The 20,775-nt window shown below is 30.9% G+C and overlaps 2 protein-coding genes across 2 annotated transcripts; one reads left to right on the top strand and one right to left on the bottom strand.

The window, feature by feature from the left end:
* Positions 1-575: 575 nt before the first annotated feature.
* On the bottom strand, positions 576-6,046 carry LOC111909805 (serine/threonine-protein kinase SRK2G). The gene is made up of 9 exons (XM_023905579.3): positions 5,855-6,046; positions 4,931-5,005; positions 4,719-4,820; positions 4,522-4,575; positions 4,259-4,351; positions 2,914-3,006; positions 2,641-2,745; positions 1,184-1,282; positions 576-1,101 (listed from the first exon to the last, which is right to left on the bottom strand). The coding sequence occupies exons 1-9, from the start codon at positions 5,972-5,974 to the stop codon at positions 757-759; spliced, it is 1,086 nt and encodes a 361-aa protein (XP_023761347.1). The 5' UTR covers positions 5,975-6,046; the 3' UTR covers positions 576-756.
* A 3,930-nt stretch (positions 6,047-9,976) lies between these two features.
* LOC111909792 (uncharacterized) lies at positions 9,977-12,615 on the top strand. Its single transcript, XM_042896992.1, has 7 exons — positions 9,977-9,985; positions 10,246-10,595; positions 10,914-11,129; positions 11,218-11,335; positions 11,424-11,721; positions 11,826-12,082; positions 12,199-12,615. Exons 1-7 carry the CDS (start codon positions 9,977-9,979, stop codon positions 12,613-12,615), a joined length of 1,665 nt encoding a protein of 554 aa, XP_042752926.1.
* The last annotated feature ends 8,160 nt before the right edge of the window (positions 12,616-20,775 follow it).

Raw genomic sequence — 20,775 nt, 5'->3', positions numbered from 1 at the left:
ATTTCAAATTTGTTTACGATTTTAAATTGTTTTATATGGTCTCGGGCCTTAGACTTAATTTACAAAAGTCTAATTTATATGGTATTTGTGCTATTGATGCTCAAGTGGAGGTTATGGCTGTGGGTATTGGGTGTATTGATGCTCAAGTGGAGGTTATGGGTATTGGGTATTGGGTGTATGGCTGCCTCGATCCTTTTTTATTACCTTGGTTTACCTGTTGGGGTGAAAATGACCAGAATTAATAAATGGGATATGGTGGTCTCAAAATTCAAGAAAAGACTTTCGAATAGGAAAGCTAATCTTCTTTTGGTGTGTGGTAGGTTAACTCCGATTAAATCTGTGCTTAATAGCTTGGGTATTTAAAATGCCTGAGTCGGTGTTGGATGCTTTAGAGAATTTGAGGTGTCGTTTCTTTTGGGGAGAGAATGAATCAGAAAGAAAAATATCGTGGGTTAAATGGAGACCGGTGTTAAACGATAAAGATAAAGGAGGGTTGGGTATTGATAGTTTAAAAGCTTTAACATTGCTCTTCTCATAAAGTGGAGGTGACGTTTTTTAATGAACCTGTTGCTATTTGTTGCTATTTAGGTGAAAGCGATCCAAAGGTGTTTGGAAGCTTTTGATAAGTTAGTAAAGAGTAACTTAAAAAATAAAATGACTTATCGCGGGTGTGGAACCACTATAAGTTGTTTTTAGAAATGTCTTTATCCAACAACCATTTTTAACTTATACTAATTGATTGATACGGATAATAAGTTAAAAAACTCTTTTTGTAAGCTTTCCCAAACATCCTGTAAATTCACAGCTAGCATGAACCTCTTTTGCCCTCTTTTCATATTCATCTTCTTTTTGTACTTCTTCTTTAATATCTTCCTGTTTTTCATCATCTTCCTCTACTCCCAAACCAATATTCTCTACCAATTTCGAAAATGGTGGAGGGTTTCTAGCCTCCGCCAGAATCTTCATTATCTCATCCACGCTCTGAAGGGAAAAACTTGGGTTGTCTCGTTGATAATAATTGGTTTGAGCGGATTCCATGAGCTCCCTTGGTAAATTCTTTAGAAACCATGGATGATTCTTGATTTCTTTTATTGTAATCCTCTATTTTATCATAATGCAATAAGATGGTCATCACAAAGTTACAACATGATTTATTTGATTTTCAAAATAAACGGATTCATACCCGCGAAGGATTTGCCACGAATATGCGTGAGAGAAGTTGTTTACATTCTTGAGATATGTAAACATAGTCTGGAATCTTGTATTGAATTCCCATAATACGCTGCATGACAATTAAGGAGCAAATTATTAAGATAACACGAACAAGTCAAGTAATACGTTTAAATGATTAATTTAATTTTCTAGAGCGTTGTAAACCTTTAAATTCATTTAGGTAACTGTTGATTCATTTGATTTGTTTCCTTTATAGCTACTTTTTTTGTTTATCTTTTAACCTTTTTGTTAATTAAAAACTAGTTGTAAACTCATGTATTACGTGAGTTCATTTAAAAGAAAAACATTAAATATAAAATTCTTAACATTTTAAGAAATTTGAATTTATAACAAAGATTAGAAAAATGTTGAATTATTAAAATTAATGTGTTTTTTTTTAAATTTAAACTAATAATTAAATAAATAAACATAGAAAACTAATGAGCCTTAATTTATAAATTTTGAAATTAGAAGAAATATCAATTAATGATATTGATAAAGATTTATTATTATATTTATGACAATTATTACATTTAAATATTACGTGGAATTTAATAAAATGGAAAAAAACCACAAAATGTCATCTTCCTTAATAAGTGAAGGTTTTTTTGTCACATGTCAACCTCTCATTAATTTTGACACTTGTCATTTTGTGGTACTTTTGAAATAAATATTATCCACTTTGTCAATTGTTGGTTTATTTCAATTTTTAAAATTAAAGTCATATATTTATATATGTAAAGTATTAAATATGATATATACGATATTAAATTTCAATAAATATGTATCTTCTTTATTTTAAAGTTATACATTAAAAAAATATTTTATGTTTACACTTTAATGTTTAATCTTTTTTTTAAATCAACCCGTGTAATATACGGGTTTCACACCTAGTATGGAATAAATTTAAGTAAGAATAACCACAAAATGACATTTGTCTAAATCAATGAGAGTGTGACATGTGGCAAAAATATTTTCATTTATTAGAGTAGACTAGTTTATAACCCGTGGGAACCACGGTTATAAAATTAATCAAACTTTTATAGTAAAAACTCAAAATTATTAATAAGTTATTTTAAATAAATTATTAATTTAAGAGATAATTTTTATTAGTTATGTGAAATTATAATCATTGATTCAAATAAATATATAAAATTAATTTTTAATATATATTAGATATTTTTTATTTGTGAATTAATGAAAACAATAATTTAAAATTTAAAATTTAAAATTTAAAATAGAATCATATTAATAAGAATGTTTAATAAATTTAAAACGGAAAACTAATAGATTGAAAAGTGGCAACACATTAATTAAAATGTCTAATATGGTGACACTTGGCAAAAGAGGTACTCTTTTATTAGTATAGAGATATGAGACTCCAACTGATGTGGTTCTCATCAAAATTGAATGAAACTAAACGCTTACACTAATGGTTTTTCTGAAGTTTTTGGGGTCGGCTGGATCTTCAAAAGGGTATGTTCCCACCAGCATAACGTATAGTGTCACTCCACATGACCATAAATCTGCCAACTACAAAATATATCAAGATAATTAAAAAGATATTACTACTTTTGCATATATTTAACAAACTGAATATAATGTGAGCTATATGTATCTATAGAACCCGGCTTCTCTATGTGAACATATGTTTGATTTTAAGTTCAAAGATGCAAAAAGTAAAGATATTACAGTTTCTACCTTGCCATCATACTCTCGACGAAAAAGAACCTCTGGGGCAACGTAAGCTGGGGTTCCAACAGTTGACTTGGGGATTGAATGAAGAAGTAACGACTATAAAGAAACAACAACAAAAAAAACTGCCAATTAACATTTTGAATTTTTTGTTTGATAACATGAGAAGAAAATTATGTTATATATATTATCAAATATTCCCGATTTTTAATACATGAATAAAATGTGTAAATAATGATTTGATCGACTATAAGGATAGAAGCCACCAACGATATCCTTCACAACAAGAAATATTGACTTGAGGGATCTCATGTTGGAATCCTAAGTCGAGTAAGACTTGGAGACCAAGTAATAGCAACCTAGTTTTTAGGAAATCATAAACAAGTAGGTTTCTAGTTTCCTAATTGTAATCTAATTACAAGTCGGTAGTTAGGAATATATATATACATGGTTTTAGGTCGAGTTATGATCATTGGAAAACATTGTAATATCGTGAGTTTTGAGAGAGTTTCTCATATAATCAAAGAGTTATTTTGATTAGAACAATCGTGTTTACATATTCCAATCTTTAATTGGTATCAGAGCGAGGTGAAGACGGTGCCGGTTTAAGAGTCGGTTTCAAGAATACCGTAGCCTTTCGCTGTGGGGCAGAAGCAGCGGGAACCGGGTTCGTTTTAAGGGGGTGTGGATTGTTTTGATTACAAGTTTAAGCATCTCAACAACAGCCTCGGTTTTTCTTGATCTGACTGGTTCTAAGGTAGAGAGAGACCAACCGGAGGCGCAAAATAAATAGACGAGAAGACGTTAAAGCGGGTGGCTTTGATCCGGTTCGTTTTGCGGGTGACGGAAGACGGTAAATGTGGTCGTGACCTTGTCTTGTTGAAAAGTGCTCTCGGAACAAACTTGATTAAAGAGGTCGGGGTGGTGAAAAGAGATAATATGATGTTTATCGGGGTTGAAGAATTCTCTAGAAGGGCTTAGAGATTCGGAGGTGATTGTTGGAATCCTAAGTCGAGTAGGACTTGGAGACCAAGTAATAGCAACCTAGTTCTTAGGAAATCATAAACAAGTAGGTTTCTAGTTTCCTAATTGTAATCTAATTACAAGTCGGTAGTTAGGAGTATATATATACATGGTTTTAGGTCGAGTTATGATCATTGGAAAACATTGTAATATCGTAAGTTTTGAGAGAGTTTCTCATATAATCAAAGAGTTATTATAATTAGAACAATCGTGTTTACATATTCCAATCTTTATCTCATTCATGAATATTGATCTCCTTACGTTTATATATGTATTAGATAAATGTAAACAGATTGAGGACAGAATCAATGAAAAACTAGATTATAACCTTGGAATATCCGAAGTCGCATATTTTCAGCCGAGGTACTCGACTTCCATCTAAAAGCGTATTTTCCAACTTCAAATCTCGATGACATATTTGCTGACATATATATATATCTCAACTTCTTTAGGTTGGAAATGATCAACATATATACTACGATAAATTTTACTGTAAGAGATATAATTCAAGTTAATTTTTTAATGTTTTATTAAAAAAAAAAAAAACTAATATCTTGTAATAGTTATAAGATAGTAGAATATGATTTTTACCATGGAATGGCAGAAGGAGACACCAGATACCAATTGTTGGAAGAAATACCTTGCCTATCAATTTTACAACATATATAAATTAATAATCATTATACATACATACTGCATACATGTTTCTATTAATTGGTAATTAAATTTTGTTTTCATAGATTTTAACGATAGAAATTGAAATTCCACAAAATATAAATATTACGTACCTCATTTTCACTGAATCGGCCTGCTGTGCAGATACGATCAAAGAGCCCTCCACCAGCAGCATATTCCATCACTATTGCTAGATGTGTTGGTGTCAGTATGACCTTATCCACATACATGTATATTATATTAAGTTACATAACCAAACTTATCTCTATTTAAAAAATAAACTTGCTAATACTAAATACTAATTCATGTATACGTATATATTTACCTCCTTAAACCGGATAATATTAGGATGACGAAGTGATCTATGGTTTATGATCTCTCTTGCCACATTTTCGTCGATCTACATTCATCAATTTATATAAACACTAGTTTATAACTTGTGGAAACTATAGTTATAAAATTAAACTTTCATAATAAAAATTTAAAATTATTAATCATTTGTTTTAAATAAATTATTAATTAAGAGGTTTTTTTGTTATATAGAATTATTATCCTTTATTTAAATAAATATCACATTATAATTTATATTTATTTTATTTTAATTTATTGTAATTAGAGCGAGAAATTTAAAATTTGAAATTTGAAATAAAGAATTAATAGATTGATAAATAATATTACATTAATTAGGAGACCTAATAAGTAATATATATTAAAAAAAGAATAAACTTATTCTTTTATTAGAATAAAGAGATTATATATATTGAAATTGTGAACTTGATATGATTAGAACCTAAGAAAGTTAGAGAAACTAACTTTTTTTTTCCCGATCATAGTTTTCAATCATAACATTTTAATTAAGATATGTTTCAACCAAAATAGATAGATATCAAATGCATATGAGAAATTAAATATATTTCTATTTTTTATTTTTATAAATCTTTCTATCTAATTAAACACTCATATAAAGTTTATTTAATTGTATTTTAATATATTAATATGACACATATTATTATTTAATTTGATAGAAAGATTTATAGGAACAAAAATAAAAAAATATTAAACGTGAATATGCTATATGCACATATCTTATTTTATTTTATTTGTTTTTTAAAAAAAAAATTCCATCTTCAAGTTGAGAGTAAAATTTATATCTGCACAAAAAGTTATTAGATTCTCATTTTATCTGTATCCTAGATAGAAATTAAGAAAAAACTATAAGCATGTACATACAAAACTAAGATGTCTATACCTTTTTACCACGCTCGATGTATTTCATGGCAACGAGATCTTTGGTTTCTTTATGTCTCATGAGCCGTGCGACCGCAAAATTCCCAGCTCCAAGATCCTTCACTACCTCGTACTTGTCCATTAATGAGCTGATGAGAGAGTTTGTGACTGAAAGTGAGAACCTTACCTCCGATACATTGTGTATATATACACAGATGTGTACGTATGTGGAATGCGTAGAAAAAAAATGTGTGTGTGTATATACAGTGAAGATATGGGATAGAAAAACACGTGGGAAGGAGACTTGGATACGTAAGGTCGATCGACATGGGAAGTCACGTGCACTTTCACGAACTCCCATGACTCCAAACAATTAAATAATTGTCTTTAGTTAACTGAAGATTTGATTTAATTTTTGGTTGCAACCTTCAAAAGAAAGAACTTTTTTGGTGGTGAACTTTCTCGATGATTATGGATAAGTTGATGCATATAATATAATACTATAACTATAATTTATCATTCGATCAGTATATGTAACTTGAGTTCGGTAATATTACTTCGTCCATTCCATACTTTTAGGAAACTTATATTAATAAAAAGACATTTGAAAAATAATTATTTTATATATTTTCCATAAGTATTATCTTTACTATCTTATAAAACAAATCTCACTATTTCTAAAAATAGATTGAATAAAATAATAATATTTTTTAAGACGTCCAAATCATTAAGCTAATTGTACAACTAATCACTAATAAAATAATATTAAAATTTAAACAAACTCCTATAAATTTTCTCTTCTAAGGTTTTGACCAGATCTTTTTTCATCCAAATAAATACTCAACACCCTATAATTTGGTCATTTCATGAATTTTTTTATTTTTAATATGACATGTTTCCTAAAACAAATTAATGATTGAACTGAAAATAATTATTCTCCATCGAAAAGAAATTAATTGTCGAAAGCAACCATTTGCCGTCCGTCGTTTTGCGCGGGTAAACGGCTAGTATGTAAAAAAACAAAGGTATGAAAGGTTAAAATTGAAGAAAAAAACTTCAAAAATAAAAAATGCACAATAAATAACATATATTAGCTACATTAAATGAAAATACCCAGTTTAATTTGTTAGATTCTGTAATTATGATCATCGCATTTGTAGAGAGTACTTACCACCAGTTGAGACAAATCATCAGAAATATGTACAGCCGATAAAAATCTACTCAACCCAAAATTAACAGGTTGATTTGAGATTTTCAACCCATTTAACCAGCTGACACCACAAATCATCAGGAATATATAGAGCCGGTAAAAATCGATTTAACCCAAAATTAAAAGGTTGGGTTGAAATTTTCAATCCATTTACCTAACCTATTTATTTAAATAATTTGGGTTGGATAAAAATTATCAACATGTTTTTAACCCGCTAACTCATTTAGCGTTAATATATATTTAATTTAATATTATAATGTGTTAAAATATTAAGTTATAAATTATAATGTTGTATTATTATTTATGTTTTGTAAAAATGCAATTCTGATTCTCGTATTTTTTATTGGCTCCGACAATACTACCTACTCTCCAAAATCACTTTGATAATAAACATTTTCAATGTTGTTTGACAAATTTATTTGTATTTGTGAATTAGGATATGCTTTTTTCATACATGTAAATTTTATTTAAGTTTCGAACTAATTTAAGAGATGTATTATTTAGTTAATTTATTTACCTTTTACTATTTTAAATGGTTTAGTGCATTTATTTAATATGTTTGATTGAGAATTATATAATTAGGTCAACCAAATAACAACTTATTTATTTGAAAGGTTGAGTTAATTGGAAATATCAACTCATTTAAATAAATAGTTTGTGTTGGTATAAAATATTCAACCCAACCAACCCAACCCTCATTGACTTAGCAGCTCTAGTAATATACCTGCCTCTTGAACCCTCTAGGAAGGTGTTTGCATCTACAGAATCATTTTCTCGTTATAAGACAAAACTCCCACGATCAGAAATGAAGATATTGTCGCATTCAACTCAAGGCATGTTTTGGATTTGCCTTCAGTGCTAAGACCGTCTGCAGGTAAATAACGTTTTTTTATTTTGTAATGATAAAATTAGTGAGCCCTAAGATAATTTAAAATATTTGGAATAAATAAAATGACATTTCACAGGGGTTTTATATTTGGAACGTGGGTTTTTGATATTTGTCAGCTGAACCAATAATAAAATTTAACGGAAATAAAATGAATTTTTGCATCGGGTTTTTAAGCTGCAAACTTGAGTTTTACATAGTTTTATTTATTTATTTATTTATTTATTTATTTTCAAAAGTATGTTTCTTTCTCACCTTTTGAACAAAAATTCCGAACTTTCGGGGTATTCAAAATGGATAAATGGTTATACATTTGTGTTTTCTGTATTACCCTCGCAAAACTAGAGTTTTACATTGTTTTTTTCAAAAACAGGTTTTATTTTTCTCACTTTTTGAACATAAATTCGGAACTTTATGCACACTCAAAGGGATAAATGCTTATACATTTGTGTTTTTTGTGACACTTTCGTTTTATATATATATATATATATATATATATATATATATATATATATATATATATATATATATATATATATATATATATATATATATATATATATATATATATCAAACATCCAAAACAAACTTCGAAAGAATGAGAATTCACTACTACAAAATAAGCGTTTAATGACACGTGAATTATGACACTTATCTTTGTATGCCATGTTTTAGTGATATAATAAAAAAACATGGAATACACTTCATCAAATACGTGTGTCATCTTTTAAGCGTGGTCTTATAATTCCTAGACCTCGCTTCAAAGACACATCCTCCTAAAATCGAGGAAGAACTTTGGCTTTTTGCTCCACACCTTTCAGAATCGATAACAAGCCGACGATTCCCCTCCACGTCCTATCTACCCTAATTAGGGCTTTAGTATGTATCGGTGTGTGTGTGTGTATGTGTGTGTGATTGTATTAATTATTGTGTATTTACATACGTATTCTTGTGGATATACATGGATAATCGATAAGAGTCCTTGATTAATGATTGTAGAAAGTAGAAACTACACAAAAGCTTCTTCGAGTTATGAGATGGAAAAATAAGTACGTTGTATAAGGTTTGCCGAATGAGCCTATAGTTGATCGAGATACGATATATTATTTTTGAAATAAAGAATTTAAGAAAAGCCTATAGTTGAACAGATTATATGTGCCATTGTATGTTTGATACTCGATCAAACTACAACTCTTAGCTTCATTTTGGCATGTAACTAGTAAGACGTAGTAATTTTGATGAAGAATTTTATTATATTGTGGTATAACTACGAAGTGTGAAGAAAGGTATGCATTTTAATGGAAGAAGAAAATGGTACCATATAATGACCAACGTGAATAAGTTGAGCCATTTAGCCAAATTATAATGTAAATTTCAATAGTCCTTAATGTAGTAGGGTTATAGAATGAACAGGGGCGGTTCTTACTAGGTGCACGGTGTGGCACTGGCAACATCTAGTTCCCACGTAAGCAGTGGTATTTTGTTCGCTTTTTTTTTTTTACTTATCGTGCTACTACGTAAAAAAACTGGCAACTACGTAAAAAAAATTGGCAACTACATAATTTTTTTTCACTCTATTGGATCAAGGAATGCCAAAAATATATTTACAACCTAAAGTTATAATTAGTTATTTAGTTTGTAACTTAAACTCTTAATTAGTATCCCAAAAAACATAATTAATTGTAGCCCTAAAAAACAAATAAGCCTAAGAAAAAAGCCCAATGGCATTTGTAACTTGTAAGATAGTCCAATTGGTAGTTCGGAGTTGGTCCACTTGGACATTTCATTAATCGGATGAAAGAAAAAAGGAATGAACATATGCGAAAAAAAAAATCGGCAACATCAAAGGCAAATTGGCAAAATACGAATCAGTGATGCTTCTGTGAAGGCTGAAGCTTGAAGGCTTCGATCGACACAAATCAAATCGAATCGGGTTCCCTGGCTCGCTGCAATCTTTCTTCCATTCCTTGAGCAAAAATCAAATTGTATTAACCCATTGTTCAATTTGACTCCAAGATTCCAAGTAATCTCCAAACCCTAGCCTAAGAATGCCGCAAGTAAGTTGAAATTTTACCAATTTGTTTTGTTTGAAATTGAAATTGATATGTTTTTATATTGAATTGTTGAAATTGCTATGTTTCTATTGATGTTATTGACTTATTTCTTGATTTGGTGAAATAAAATTGCTATAATGCTATGTCTCAAGTCTCAATCTTATTGGAATTGTTGAACTTGCTATGTTTCTATTGATGTTATTGACTTATTGTTGGATGATTTGGTGAAATTAGTAGTTATTTAGCTTAATGTTGAATTGTAGGTTGCCATTGGTGGTTTTCTTGGAAAAAGACCAAGATCTAATCATAATGAAAGTGGTGAAGGATCTTCCCAAACACCATTCACCAATCAATCAATTCCTTCCGTTTCTAATGCAATTCCACAAACACCATGCTCTAATGAATCTAATGAAACTATTGATTTGAAAGATCTTCCAAAGGACCCGGCGGATAGGCCAAAGATTACAAGTTATAAATCAAATGTAAGAGATGATGTAAGAAGAGCTTATTTGCTTCAAGGGCCTTGTCAAATAATGTCACATAAGTTTCCAAAAAAGAAAATAGGTGATAGATTAAGAAGCTTCGTTCCTTCATGGTTTGAAGATTTTGATTGGTTGGAATATAGTGTGAAAAATAATAGAGCATATTGTTTATATTGTTGTGTGTGTGGAGACCTCAAGGGAAAAAAATGAGGGAGAGATGCATTTGTTTCCCAAGGTTTTGATACTTGGAATAAAAAAAGTGCATTTCGGACTCATGAGGGTATTATTGATAGTTTTCACAACAAAGCAAGAGAAAAATGTGATTTTCTATTGAGAGAAAAACAAGCTATTGATGTACTCTTGAGGAGGCAAACCAAAGCGGAGGACCATAAATATAAAGCTAGATTACGTGTTTCTATTATTGTTGTTAGACTTTTATTGAAAACTAGTTTAGTGTTTCCTGGTCATGACGAGTCGGTTAACTCGGAAAATAGAGGGCTTTACATTGAAGTGCTAAAAGCCATGCGAGAGACTAGTGAAGATATTTTCAACAATACTTTAGAAAATGCTCCTAAAAACAATCAACTTATTTTCCCAAACATTCAAAAGGAACTTGTGCAATTTTTTTCACAAGAAGTACATTGGAGTATTCGCCAAGAGATTAGGCAAGATGTATTTGGTTTATTAGTTGATGAATCTAGTGATATCTCAAAAAACGGAGCAAATGACTATTGTTTTGCGATATGTCGATAGTCTTGGCTTTGTGACGGAAAGATTCATTGGACTTGTTCACGTGAAGGACACATCCTCTTTGACACTAAAAAATGCCATAAATGAAGTACTTACAAGTAATAAGTTGAGTTTTAATCAGGTAATTTATTATTTACTTTTTTTTATTTCAATTTAATTTAATTAGATTTATGTGTTATATTATATATATATTTTTAATTTTTTAATAGATAAGAGGACAAGGTTACGATGTGGCTAGCACTATGCGAGGGGAATTCAATGGTTTCAAAGATTTGATATTACAAGAGAATGACACGGCTTTTTATGTACATTGCTTTGCACACCAACTTCGATTAGTGGTTGTGGCTGTAGCAAAAAAGCATGATGGTGTTAGTGATTTTTTGAGCAAATTTTGTTGGTGGTTAATGTTGTTTGTGCCTCATGTAAAAGAAAATACTTACTATGAGAACAAGCAAGAGAAAGGGTGCAAAAAGGATTACGTAGTGGTGAACTTGAAACGGGGAAAGGGTTAAATCAAGAGACCACACTAGTTCGAGCGGGAGATACAAGATGGGGTTCACATTTCAACACACTCACAAGTTTGATAAAGTTGTTTGTGGATGTTCTTGTAGTGTTAGATTTTGTGAAAGAAAAAGGTGGGTCATTAGCAAACCGTCAACAAGCGTCCGGAATCTTATCATATTTTAAATCATATGAGTTTGTGTTTTACTTATATAAGATGTATGAGATTTTACGTCTCACGGGTACATTGTCAAAGCAACTTCAAAGAAAAGATCTAGACATTTTAGAAGTGGCTTCGATGGTTAGAGGGACAATGGAGGGATTGAAAGTTTTAAGAAACACGGGGTTTGCTAGCATTTTGCCAAAGGTATCCTCTTTTTGTCTAACACACAATATTGATATTTTGGATATGGAAGAGTTGTATGTTGGACTGTTGGTGCGAGAAACCGTAAGACCACAAAGACTAATAGATTTCATTTTGAGGTTGAAATCTTCAATACGGTGGTGGATATGCAACTTCTAGAATATCAGGATCAATTTAGTGAAACAACCACCCAACTACTAGAATACATGGGTGCTTTGAGCCCTTGTGATTCATTTGCACAATTTGACAAATCAAAGTTGTTGAAGTTGGGTGAGTTGTACAAGTATGACTTTGATGATTTAGATATGATAGACCTTGAAGTACAACTTGACATATTTTATCACTATTGCATCAAAGATGAGCGCTTCACTACTTTGAAAGGAATTTCCGACCTTTCTCGTTTGATGGTTAGCACGGGGAAACATCGGTCTTATCCTTTGGTTTATAAGCTTTTAAAGTTGACTTTGATATTACCCATAGCCACTGCAAGTGTAGAAAGATGTTTTTCGAAGTTGAAACTCTTGAAGACCAACTAGCGCAACAAAATTGGTGATGACTTTTTGAACGACGCCTTGCTTTTCTATGGTGAGACCGAAGCACTTGTGAAAGTAGAAAATGAAAAAGTAATGGAACGATTTCAAAAGATGTCGGCACGAAGAGGAAAAATTTTAATTGTATTAGGTAGTTGTTATGTTTTTAACTTTTTATGTAGTTGATTTTTTTAGTAGACTTAATGAATTAATTTTTGGTTTTATATTATGTTTCACCGGAAAAAAAAAATTGACAACACCTGCTATCAATTCCTGCGTCTGCCCCTGCGAATGACTTTATATATATATATATATATATATATATATATATATATATATATATATATATGTCTTAGTCAGGAAAGAAGCAATAAGATATAAAAGGATCTGGTAGTGAAGAGTAGTGAAGAGGGAACTACATAGCACTATTTGATCATGTGATTCGGGACATGGCATTCAAAGCCACATAGAGAAAATATGATTGGATATACTTTAATTACATAAGTCATGAGTTATATAAACGTTTCATCAAGTAAATAAGATGTAGGACCCCATGGTCCATGTATCCTGGTCATGACCATGAGTTAATGTACTATTTAAAATTGACAAGAATCTTGATGGTTTACTTAACTCATCAATAATATTGACTCCTTCCCTGTGGGACAATCAGTATAACATCAAGTTTGTAGGTATTCTTTTGATAAGTTAATCATTTAAAATTTTGGAAATTTTGTATGGCCACGACGTAGCGTCGGGTGACCCAGGACATGACATTAGCTGAGAAGAATATGCATTTGGTGCGATGTCATGACGTGGCAGTATGTTGCCATGATGTGGCAACCATTTTGGACCAAATGTTGGCTTTTAATTCAAAAACTAGTTTAAAAAATAAGAGATTTAGCAATGGTAGACTTGATATTTTGAATAACATAAAACAACTTTATAACCTACCAAAGATCTTCTTGCAAAATTTGGAAATAGAACAACACCAAAGAAGAAAAAGTACAAATAACAACCTTTTTAGTTATTTGGATCCTATTGGGAGGCTTGGAAGTTGATGAGGAATGATGAACTTTAGAGACACCAACAATGACCCAACTTGATGTATAATTCTAGTTCTATTTGTATAAAATTCTTAACACTCTTAAGCTTTATATTTTTATCAAAATAAGAACATAAAGAGAGCATCAAAAGCAAGTAATATTTATGTGTTCTTAAAAAAAATGAAAGAGAATGAGAGAGATCTTTTAACTTCCGGCCATATGCATGAAAAAGTGTAATGCAAGAATGAAAGCTTCTAGCTAGTAAAAGTGAAGGCTTAATCTAAAGGTCCTTAACCATTCCACCCTTTATACAAGCTTGTCCCCCATGGATTCACCCATACCTATTTCTTTTGATTAAAGAATGCAAAAGACCATCACTATTTTCTTCCATATAATTTTCGGCCCATGCTTTCAAAAAGAAGAAGTTTTGTTTAAATTTTATAAACTCGGGTGGCGTTTGTTTCACTTAATATTTTTTGAAGGAATGAAATCTGTCAAAAGAATTAGAATTTGAAGGAATTTGAATCTGAATGTACTAGAAGCTGAAATGCGTTTGGAGGACAAGGAATGGAATCTGTTTTCTGTTTGGTTTGCTGATTTTACAAAGGAATTAGAAAATAAATTTTATAATATTACGACAATAAACGTACATAGCATGTAAAGAAAATTGTTCATACTTCACACAAAGAAACTAGAGATGTAGTAAGCAGCACAAATGTTAAAAAATTATGCTATTTTCTATCAGACAAAGATGAATCACATATTACAAATATATAAAAAAATGGTTGAACACAGTTAATTGTAGAAAAAATGAACATGAGATGTTTACCTTTAAACGAAGATGATAGATACACCAAAGCAGTAGAAGAATGACGAGCCAGAGATGAAATACGGCAGTACAATGGTTATGATCGATAGATGATTTTTTTTTTTGACAAATACCGATTGGAGAAAAATATAATCGATAGAAGAAGGTAACCGTAGAAAAGATATGAAAAATCACATAGTTTATTTTGTTTTACTAGAACCGCATATATATGGGAAGATAATTGTGTAATTAAAAAAAAATAATAAAATTAAAAAAAATTAAAAAAAAAAAAAAAAAAAGACAAGCTAACAGAATGTGGATTCCTTATAAACAGGGAATGAATGGGAAATCTTTCATACACGGAATTAAAAAGTAATTATGGAAATCATATTCTATTCGTTCTGTAAGCCAAACAGGTTTTGTATTGGATTTTAGTTTCCAATTCCTTTCAATTCCTTAGGAATCAAACGAAACAAACGACCCCTCAAAGTTTATAAAATATAAACTTTGTCTTTTGGTAAAAGACAAAATGTCTTTATGGTCTAAAAGTTTGTACATGAATTTATAAATCATACCATATGATATATTATGTTACTAGCTAATGAAAATTATTATTTCCATGAAATAATTGATTTCCAATTGATTATAAGAGTTTTATTGAATATTTAATAAAATTAATTTATGATAAATAATCAATTATATCAAGTTTTTGTTAGTGTAACCTATTAGGCTTAACGAAGTGTGTGTGTTAAGGCTCGTCGCTAACCTCGCTAAGAGAAGAGAATACCACCCCTTTGGGCTTGCTAAGGGGGGTCGCTATTCTCCTGTCGTTAAGGCTTTTATGAGATGAGAGAGAAAGAAAAAGGAGAAGGTGATTGGTCCAAACGTTTTGTTTCTTCTTCAATACGACCCAACTGAGCTTGAACTCTTTCTTTAACCTTCAACTTTTTCTTTTCTATTTCTTCCTCTTTCGCCTTAAAAGTTGAGAGAGCAGATTTAGATTCTTCATCTTGACATTAGACCAGCTTGCATCAGTGTTTGAAGTTGCTCACTAGATTGCTTTTGTGGTTGAGTTTGAGTAGACATTTCTTTTTTAGGTTCTTTCTCGTTCTTCTTCTTCAATCAGAAAAAGCAAAAACCCTCCTTCTTCCTCTGATTCCTCTCTTAATTTCTCTAATTTTTTCTTGTTTTTGCTCCCCCCCCCCCCCCTCTTAATTTTTCGATTTCATCTTTTTCCTCTGATGATTTGAGAAAAAACAGGCCTTGATGCTTGAAGTTATGAGAAAGAAATGAAAGAAAAAGAAAAAGAAAGGGAAAGCACAAAGTTTGCTTTCAAGTTCCTCTGGACACTCCAAAAAAATGCCTTCTCATCCACAAGGCCTCGTTTGCAACACCAAATCACTTTTTAATGCTAGTTTATTTAGATGATTGTTTAATTTAGGATTTTTTTTTTAAAAAAAACCAACAAATCTTAAAGAAAAAAAATCACATGTTAAGCCATTTTATTGGTTGGATATGATGTTTGGGAAATGAGGGCCCATTTAAAATTCCAAGGTTTCAGTGTTATTTTTTAAATTTGAAAAAAAATCAAAATAAATAAATAAATAAAATGTTAGGAGTGTTACCAATCCCTAGGGGTGAGCGCGGTGCGGTTCGGTGCGGTTATTAGCCAAAACCTCACTACTAACCGCAAATGTGGTTAATCCATTTTCAAAACCGCATGGTGCGGTTATTTTTGTGGTGCGGTTAGGCGGTTATTTTTGCGGTGCGGTTTTGTTTTTTTCTTTGTTGCCGTTATTAACCGCATGGATTTGGTGCGGTTATTTTGTGTGGTTTTTAACTACAGTTTAGAGCTCAAATAGTTTTAAGAGTTCAAACATATTACTTGTAATAATAAAAAAAAAATCGTAAGGTATAAGACAATTAACTATTTAACTTAAACCACAAACAACTAAAATTGTCTAATTTCATCCTTTTTTCAAAGTTAAACATAAGAAAAAACCAACACTTTTGTCTTCTAGTATTTTATCCATCTTTCATTCATGAAACTTGTCTTATTTTTAATATTTAATAAAATAATAATTGATAAAAAAAAATTGTATATAATATATGCGGTGCGGTGCGGTTTTTTTGCGGTTTTTGGAAACTAATAACCGCATCGCACCACAAATTTGCGGTCTTTGAAAAATAGAAAACCTCACCATCGGTTTTTATTGCGGTTACGATTTTTCGATTGCGGTTTATGCGGTTTTTACGGTTAATTTTAGTTGCGATGCGGTTTTTGCTCACCCCTACCACTCCCTATGAAATGCTTAGAATTAGATGCTAAGACAAAAAAATGATGTGGCAATCAAAAAAGTGATGTGGCAAGGTGCTAGGAGTGTTACCACTCCCTTTAGCCTTAGTATCATATATTAATTAGCAATATCACTTTAATATAATTATTGAGCATATTGGATCTTTCAATCTCCTACTTGCGCAAGATTCATATTAGACTAATATAGACAGTGGTGAACGTCTAGCAGCATTTCACTGCCCCTATCAATATACGACTTTGTGCCATTCTATAAACGCCAAATTCCCAAAAATCTCGAAGCTACAATTGGTGTATAAGGTAAGTTTATCAGCAATCCCTTTGTCACAAACATCATATTAAACATGAGATATGGATCACGATCAATCTCATTAGGTGTTCAACTTTTGGTGAGGCTCCTTAGATGTCTAACTCTCAACACATAAGAGAAACAAATCTCATCTTGACTACATAAGCCTCTTACATAGTTCATATCATACCTGAAAATGGCTTTTATAATTGCATGGTTAAGGACCAACGTTTGACTATATATTACCACATTACTCCTTACACTTAAGTCCCAATATATATCTCAAGTGTTAAGGATACAAAGATAGTACCTTTTAATCAAGTATCATTCATGACACCGATCCATGAGATAATCTTGATGCGGGTCAGTTCAATACTAGTTCTCTGACAAGTACCTATGAAACTTGGTTAAAACCTATTTCCTACCTTCATTTGGTGAAAGTCAACCAATCCAATTCATCTTAGTCTTACTTCATAATATCTCCCACAATTATAACCGACTATGAACTTTTAGAATAATAAGATTATTCATGGATTAAACATGTTAATATTGAATAAAAAAAGTATTGATGTTATGTTCATATCCTAATATATCAAAACGTTATATAACAGTTGTTGTTACAATGTTCTAATATCAAAATACTAAATCTAAATCTAAATCTCATTTCTAGAATAATAAAGTCTTATAACTGACGTGTGACCATTCATACTTAGCTTAAAAGAAGGACATTATTAATGAGTTCAAAAAAAATTAATTTGTGTGAATTCTGTGAATACTATCATATCTATATTTAACTTTACGCTAGGTATAGTTAAATATCTTGGAGTATATGGTTGGTGTTCTTTCGTGACATAAATTCTCTAAGGCCCTGTTTGGTAGCATCTTAATGCCTCTTCATAAGAGACAGATCTGAATCTTTTTGATTTAGACCGTTTGGTTACCTCTTATATTTGCATCTGAATATGAACATATCATCTTATTCGGTCAGACATAAAGCCGCATCTAAAAGGAAAAAAAAGAATGTGTTTCCTTTTTTCCCTACCTCTACCATCGTCTCTCTTCTTTCGTCCATCAAACACCAACCCTCCATCTCTTCTGCCTCTGCATCTTTGACGTCACAGAGCACCGACGACGCCCTTGCACCACCAGAGCTGACGTCGCACACCATCCCATTGCTGAAATCGAACCTTCGCCAAGCTTTTACTCAAAGACCCCACTGAGATAACTGGTCTTCACGGTGTGAAATTGAAAATTGTTGTGAGTTTATTGTATCAAATATGAATGCGATTTTCTGAGATGTGAAAACAGAAATCAATTTTATATTCTGAACTATCAAATGTAGTTTCCTTTATTTCATGGTTTTCCATTTTTCTATGAATAACCATAAATAAGAACTCTTTGATTCTTTGTTGTCACTTTTAAATCTGAGTATCTGATTCCATTTTTATTTCATTTTGTGTAATTTGGGTTTTATTCAAATGTTTATGTCATTTAGGTTTTGTTTAAAGGTTCATTTACTTGCTGGGAATTTTTAAGCTTATCATTATTTTAATTTACATATTTTTTCTGGTTGAATTTCTAGATACAATTGGATTTTATGGAAGTACTTTTGTCCTCATCTATTTGTTCCTTTTTGTTTATGTTGATGTATACAGATGAATTTTTTCCTTCTTGTTTATGTTGATGTATGCAGATTTCATCACTAATTATGTAGAGCTTTGAATCATATTTGATTATGCAGGGATTTGTCATTTACATTAATTTACAGTCACTTATCACACTTGTTATATCTTCTAAACATCTTGATTTGCTAACTGTTATATCTTCTAAACATCTTGATTTGCTAACTGTTTTGTCTAGGTTTATTGTTAATTGTTCGAGTTTAGAAGGTCGTTTTTTTCTGGGATTTTAGGTGTTTAATGAAGCATATGTGAAAACCAAATTCTTAGTTTTTTTCCTCTTTGTACTGATAAATATCATTTAAGGGCAAAATGGTTATTTTTATCATTTAACACTGTAATTCTGAGCAAACAACATTTAAAAATTTAGATCTTAAAAATTCAGACCCTCTTAGAAATTCAGACCTCTTAGATATTCAGATCTTAAAAATTCAGATGTTGCCAAACAGCCCCTTAACTTGATTTAGTATATTCTCGAAGTCACAAAAATTTCTATTTCATCCTTGAATGGTAGAGATGAACATATCTTTTCAAAGAACTCATTCATCCAATCGTATTAGATTTCAACTTCTAAAGTAATGTATTCTTAATTTGTAGCATATTGTATCATTTTGTTTTTCTTGGACCTCATTCCAACTAAACTTACTCTTTATCCCAAAATAAAGTCATAATCCAATTATAATTCATAAATATTTATGTTTGCTTAGAAATCATAATCTTATCTAGCTCTTTACATGAAGATATTATTCTAAACTAATTGTCTCATATAGATGCTTTTTAGTTCTACCAAAGTACTTTTAGAATGTTCTTATAGTCATCTGGTGACTTAACCATGTATTCAATTAGAATATTATGATATTCTCAATGCATGATCATATACCAAGTTTTATCACAATATGGCATAAATGATGGATTCATTTGCCAAGAAAATCGAATATAAATCATTTCATCTTGTTTAAACCTATGAGCCAAGTCCTTTTGAGGCTGGCTCAAAATTAGTGCCATGTGACAATGTAAAGGTTCCGCATGGATTTGGTGCGGTTATTAACCGCATGGATTTGGTGCGGTTATTTTGTGTGGTTTTTAACTACAGTTTAGAGCTCAAATAGTTTTAAGAGTTCAAACATATTACTTGTAATAATAAAAAAAAATCGTAAGGTATAAGACAATTAACTATTTAACTTAAACCACAAACAACTAAAATTGTCTAATTTCATCCTTTTTTTCAAAGTTAAACATAAGAAAAAACCAACACTTTTGTCTTCTAGTATTTTATCCATCTTTCATTCATGAAACTTGTCTTATTTTTAATATTTAATAAAATAATAATTGATAAAAAAAATTGTATATAATATATGCGGTGCGGTGCGGTTTTTTTGCGGTTTTTGGAAACTAATAACCGCATCGCACCACAAATTTGCGGTTTTTGAAAAATAGAAAACCTCACCATCGGTTTTTATTGCGGTTACGATTTTTCGGTTGCGGTTTATGCGGTTTTTATGGTTAATTTTAGTTGCGATGCGGTTTTTGCTCACCCCTACCACTCCCTATGAAATGCTTAGAATTAGATGCTAAGACAAAAAAATGATGTGGCAATCAAAAAAGTGATGTGGCAAGGTGCTAGGAGTGTTACCACTCCCTCTAGCCTTAGTATCATATATTAATTAGCAATATCACTTTAATATAATTATTGAGCATACTGGATCTTTCAATCTCCTACTTGCGCAAGATTCATATTAGACTAATATAGACAGTGGTGAACGTCTAGCAGCATTTCACTGCCCCTATCAATATACGACTTTGTGCCATTCTATAAACGCCAAATTCCCAAAAATCTCGAAGCTACAATTGGTGTATAAGGTAAGTTTATCAGCAATCCCTTTGTCACAAACATCATATTAAACATGAGATATGGATCACGATCAATCTCATTAGGTGTTCAACTTTTGGTGAGGCTCCTTAGATGTCTAACTCTCAACACATAAGAGAAACAAATCTCATCTTGACTACATAAGCCTCTTACATAGTTCATA

Source organism: Lactuca sativa, chromosome 1, assembly GCF_002870075.4.
Source record: "Lactuca sativa cultivar Salinas chromosome 1, Lsat_Salinas_v11, whole genome shotgun sequence".
Taxonomy (NCBI): Eukaryota; Viridiplantae; Streptophyta; class Magnoliopsida; order Asterales; family Asteraceae; genus Lactuca; species Lactuca sativa.
The sequence above is the reverse complement of the archived record's forward strand: the minus strand, read 5'-3'. Positions and strand labels throughout refer to the sequence as shown.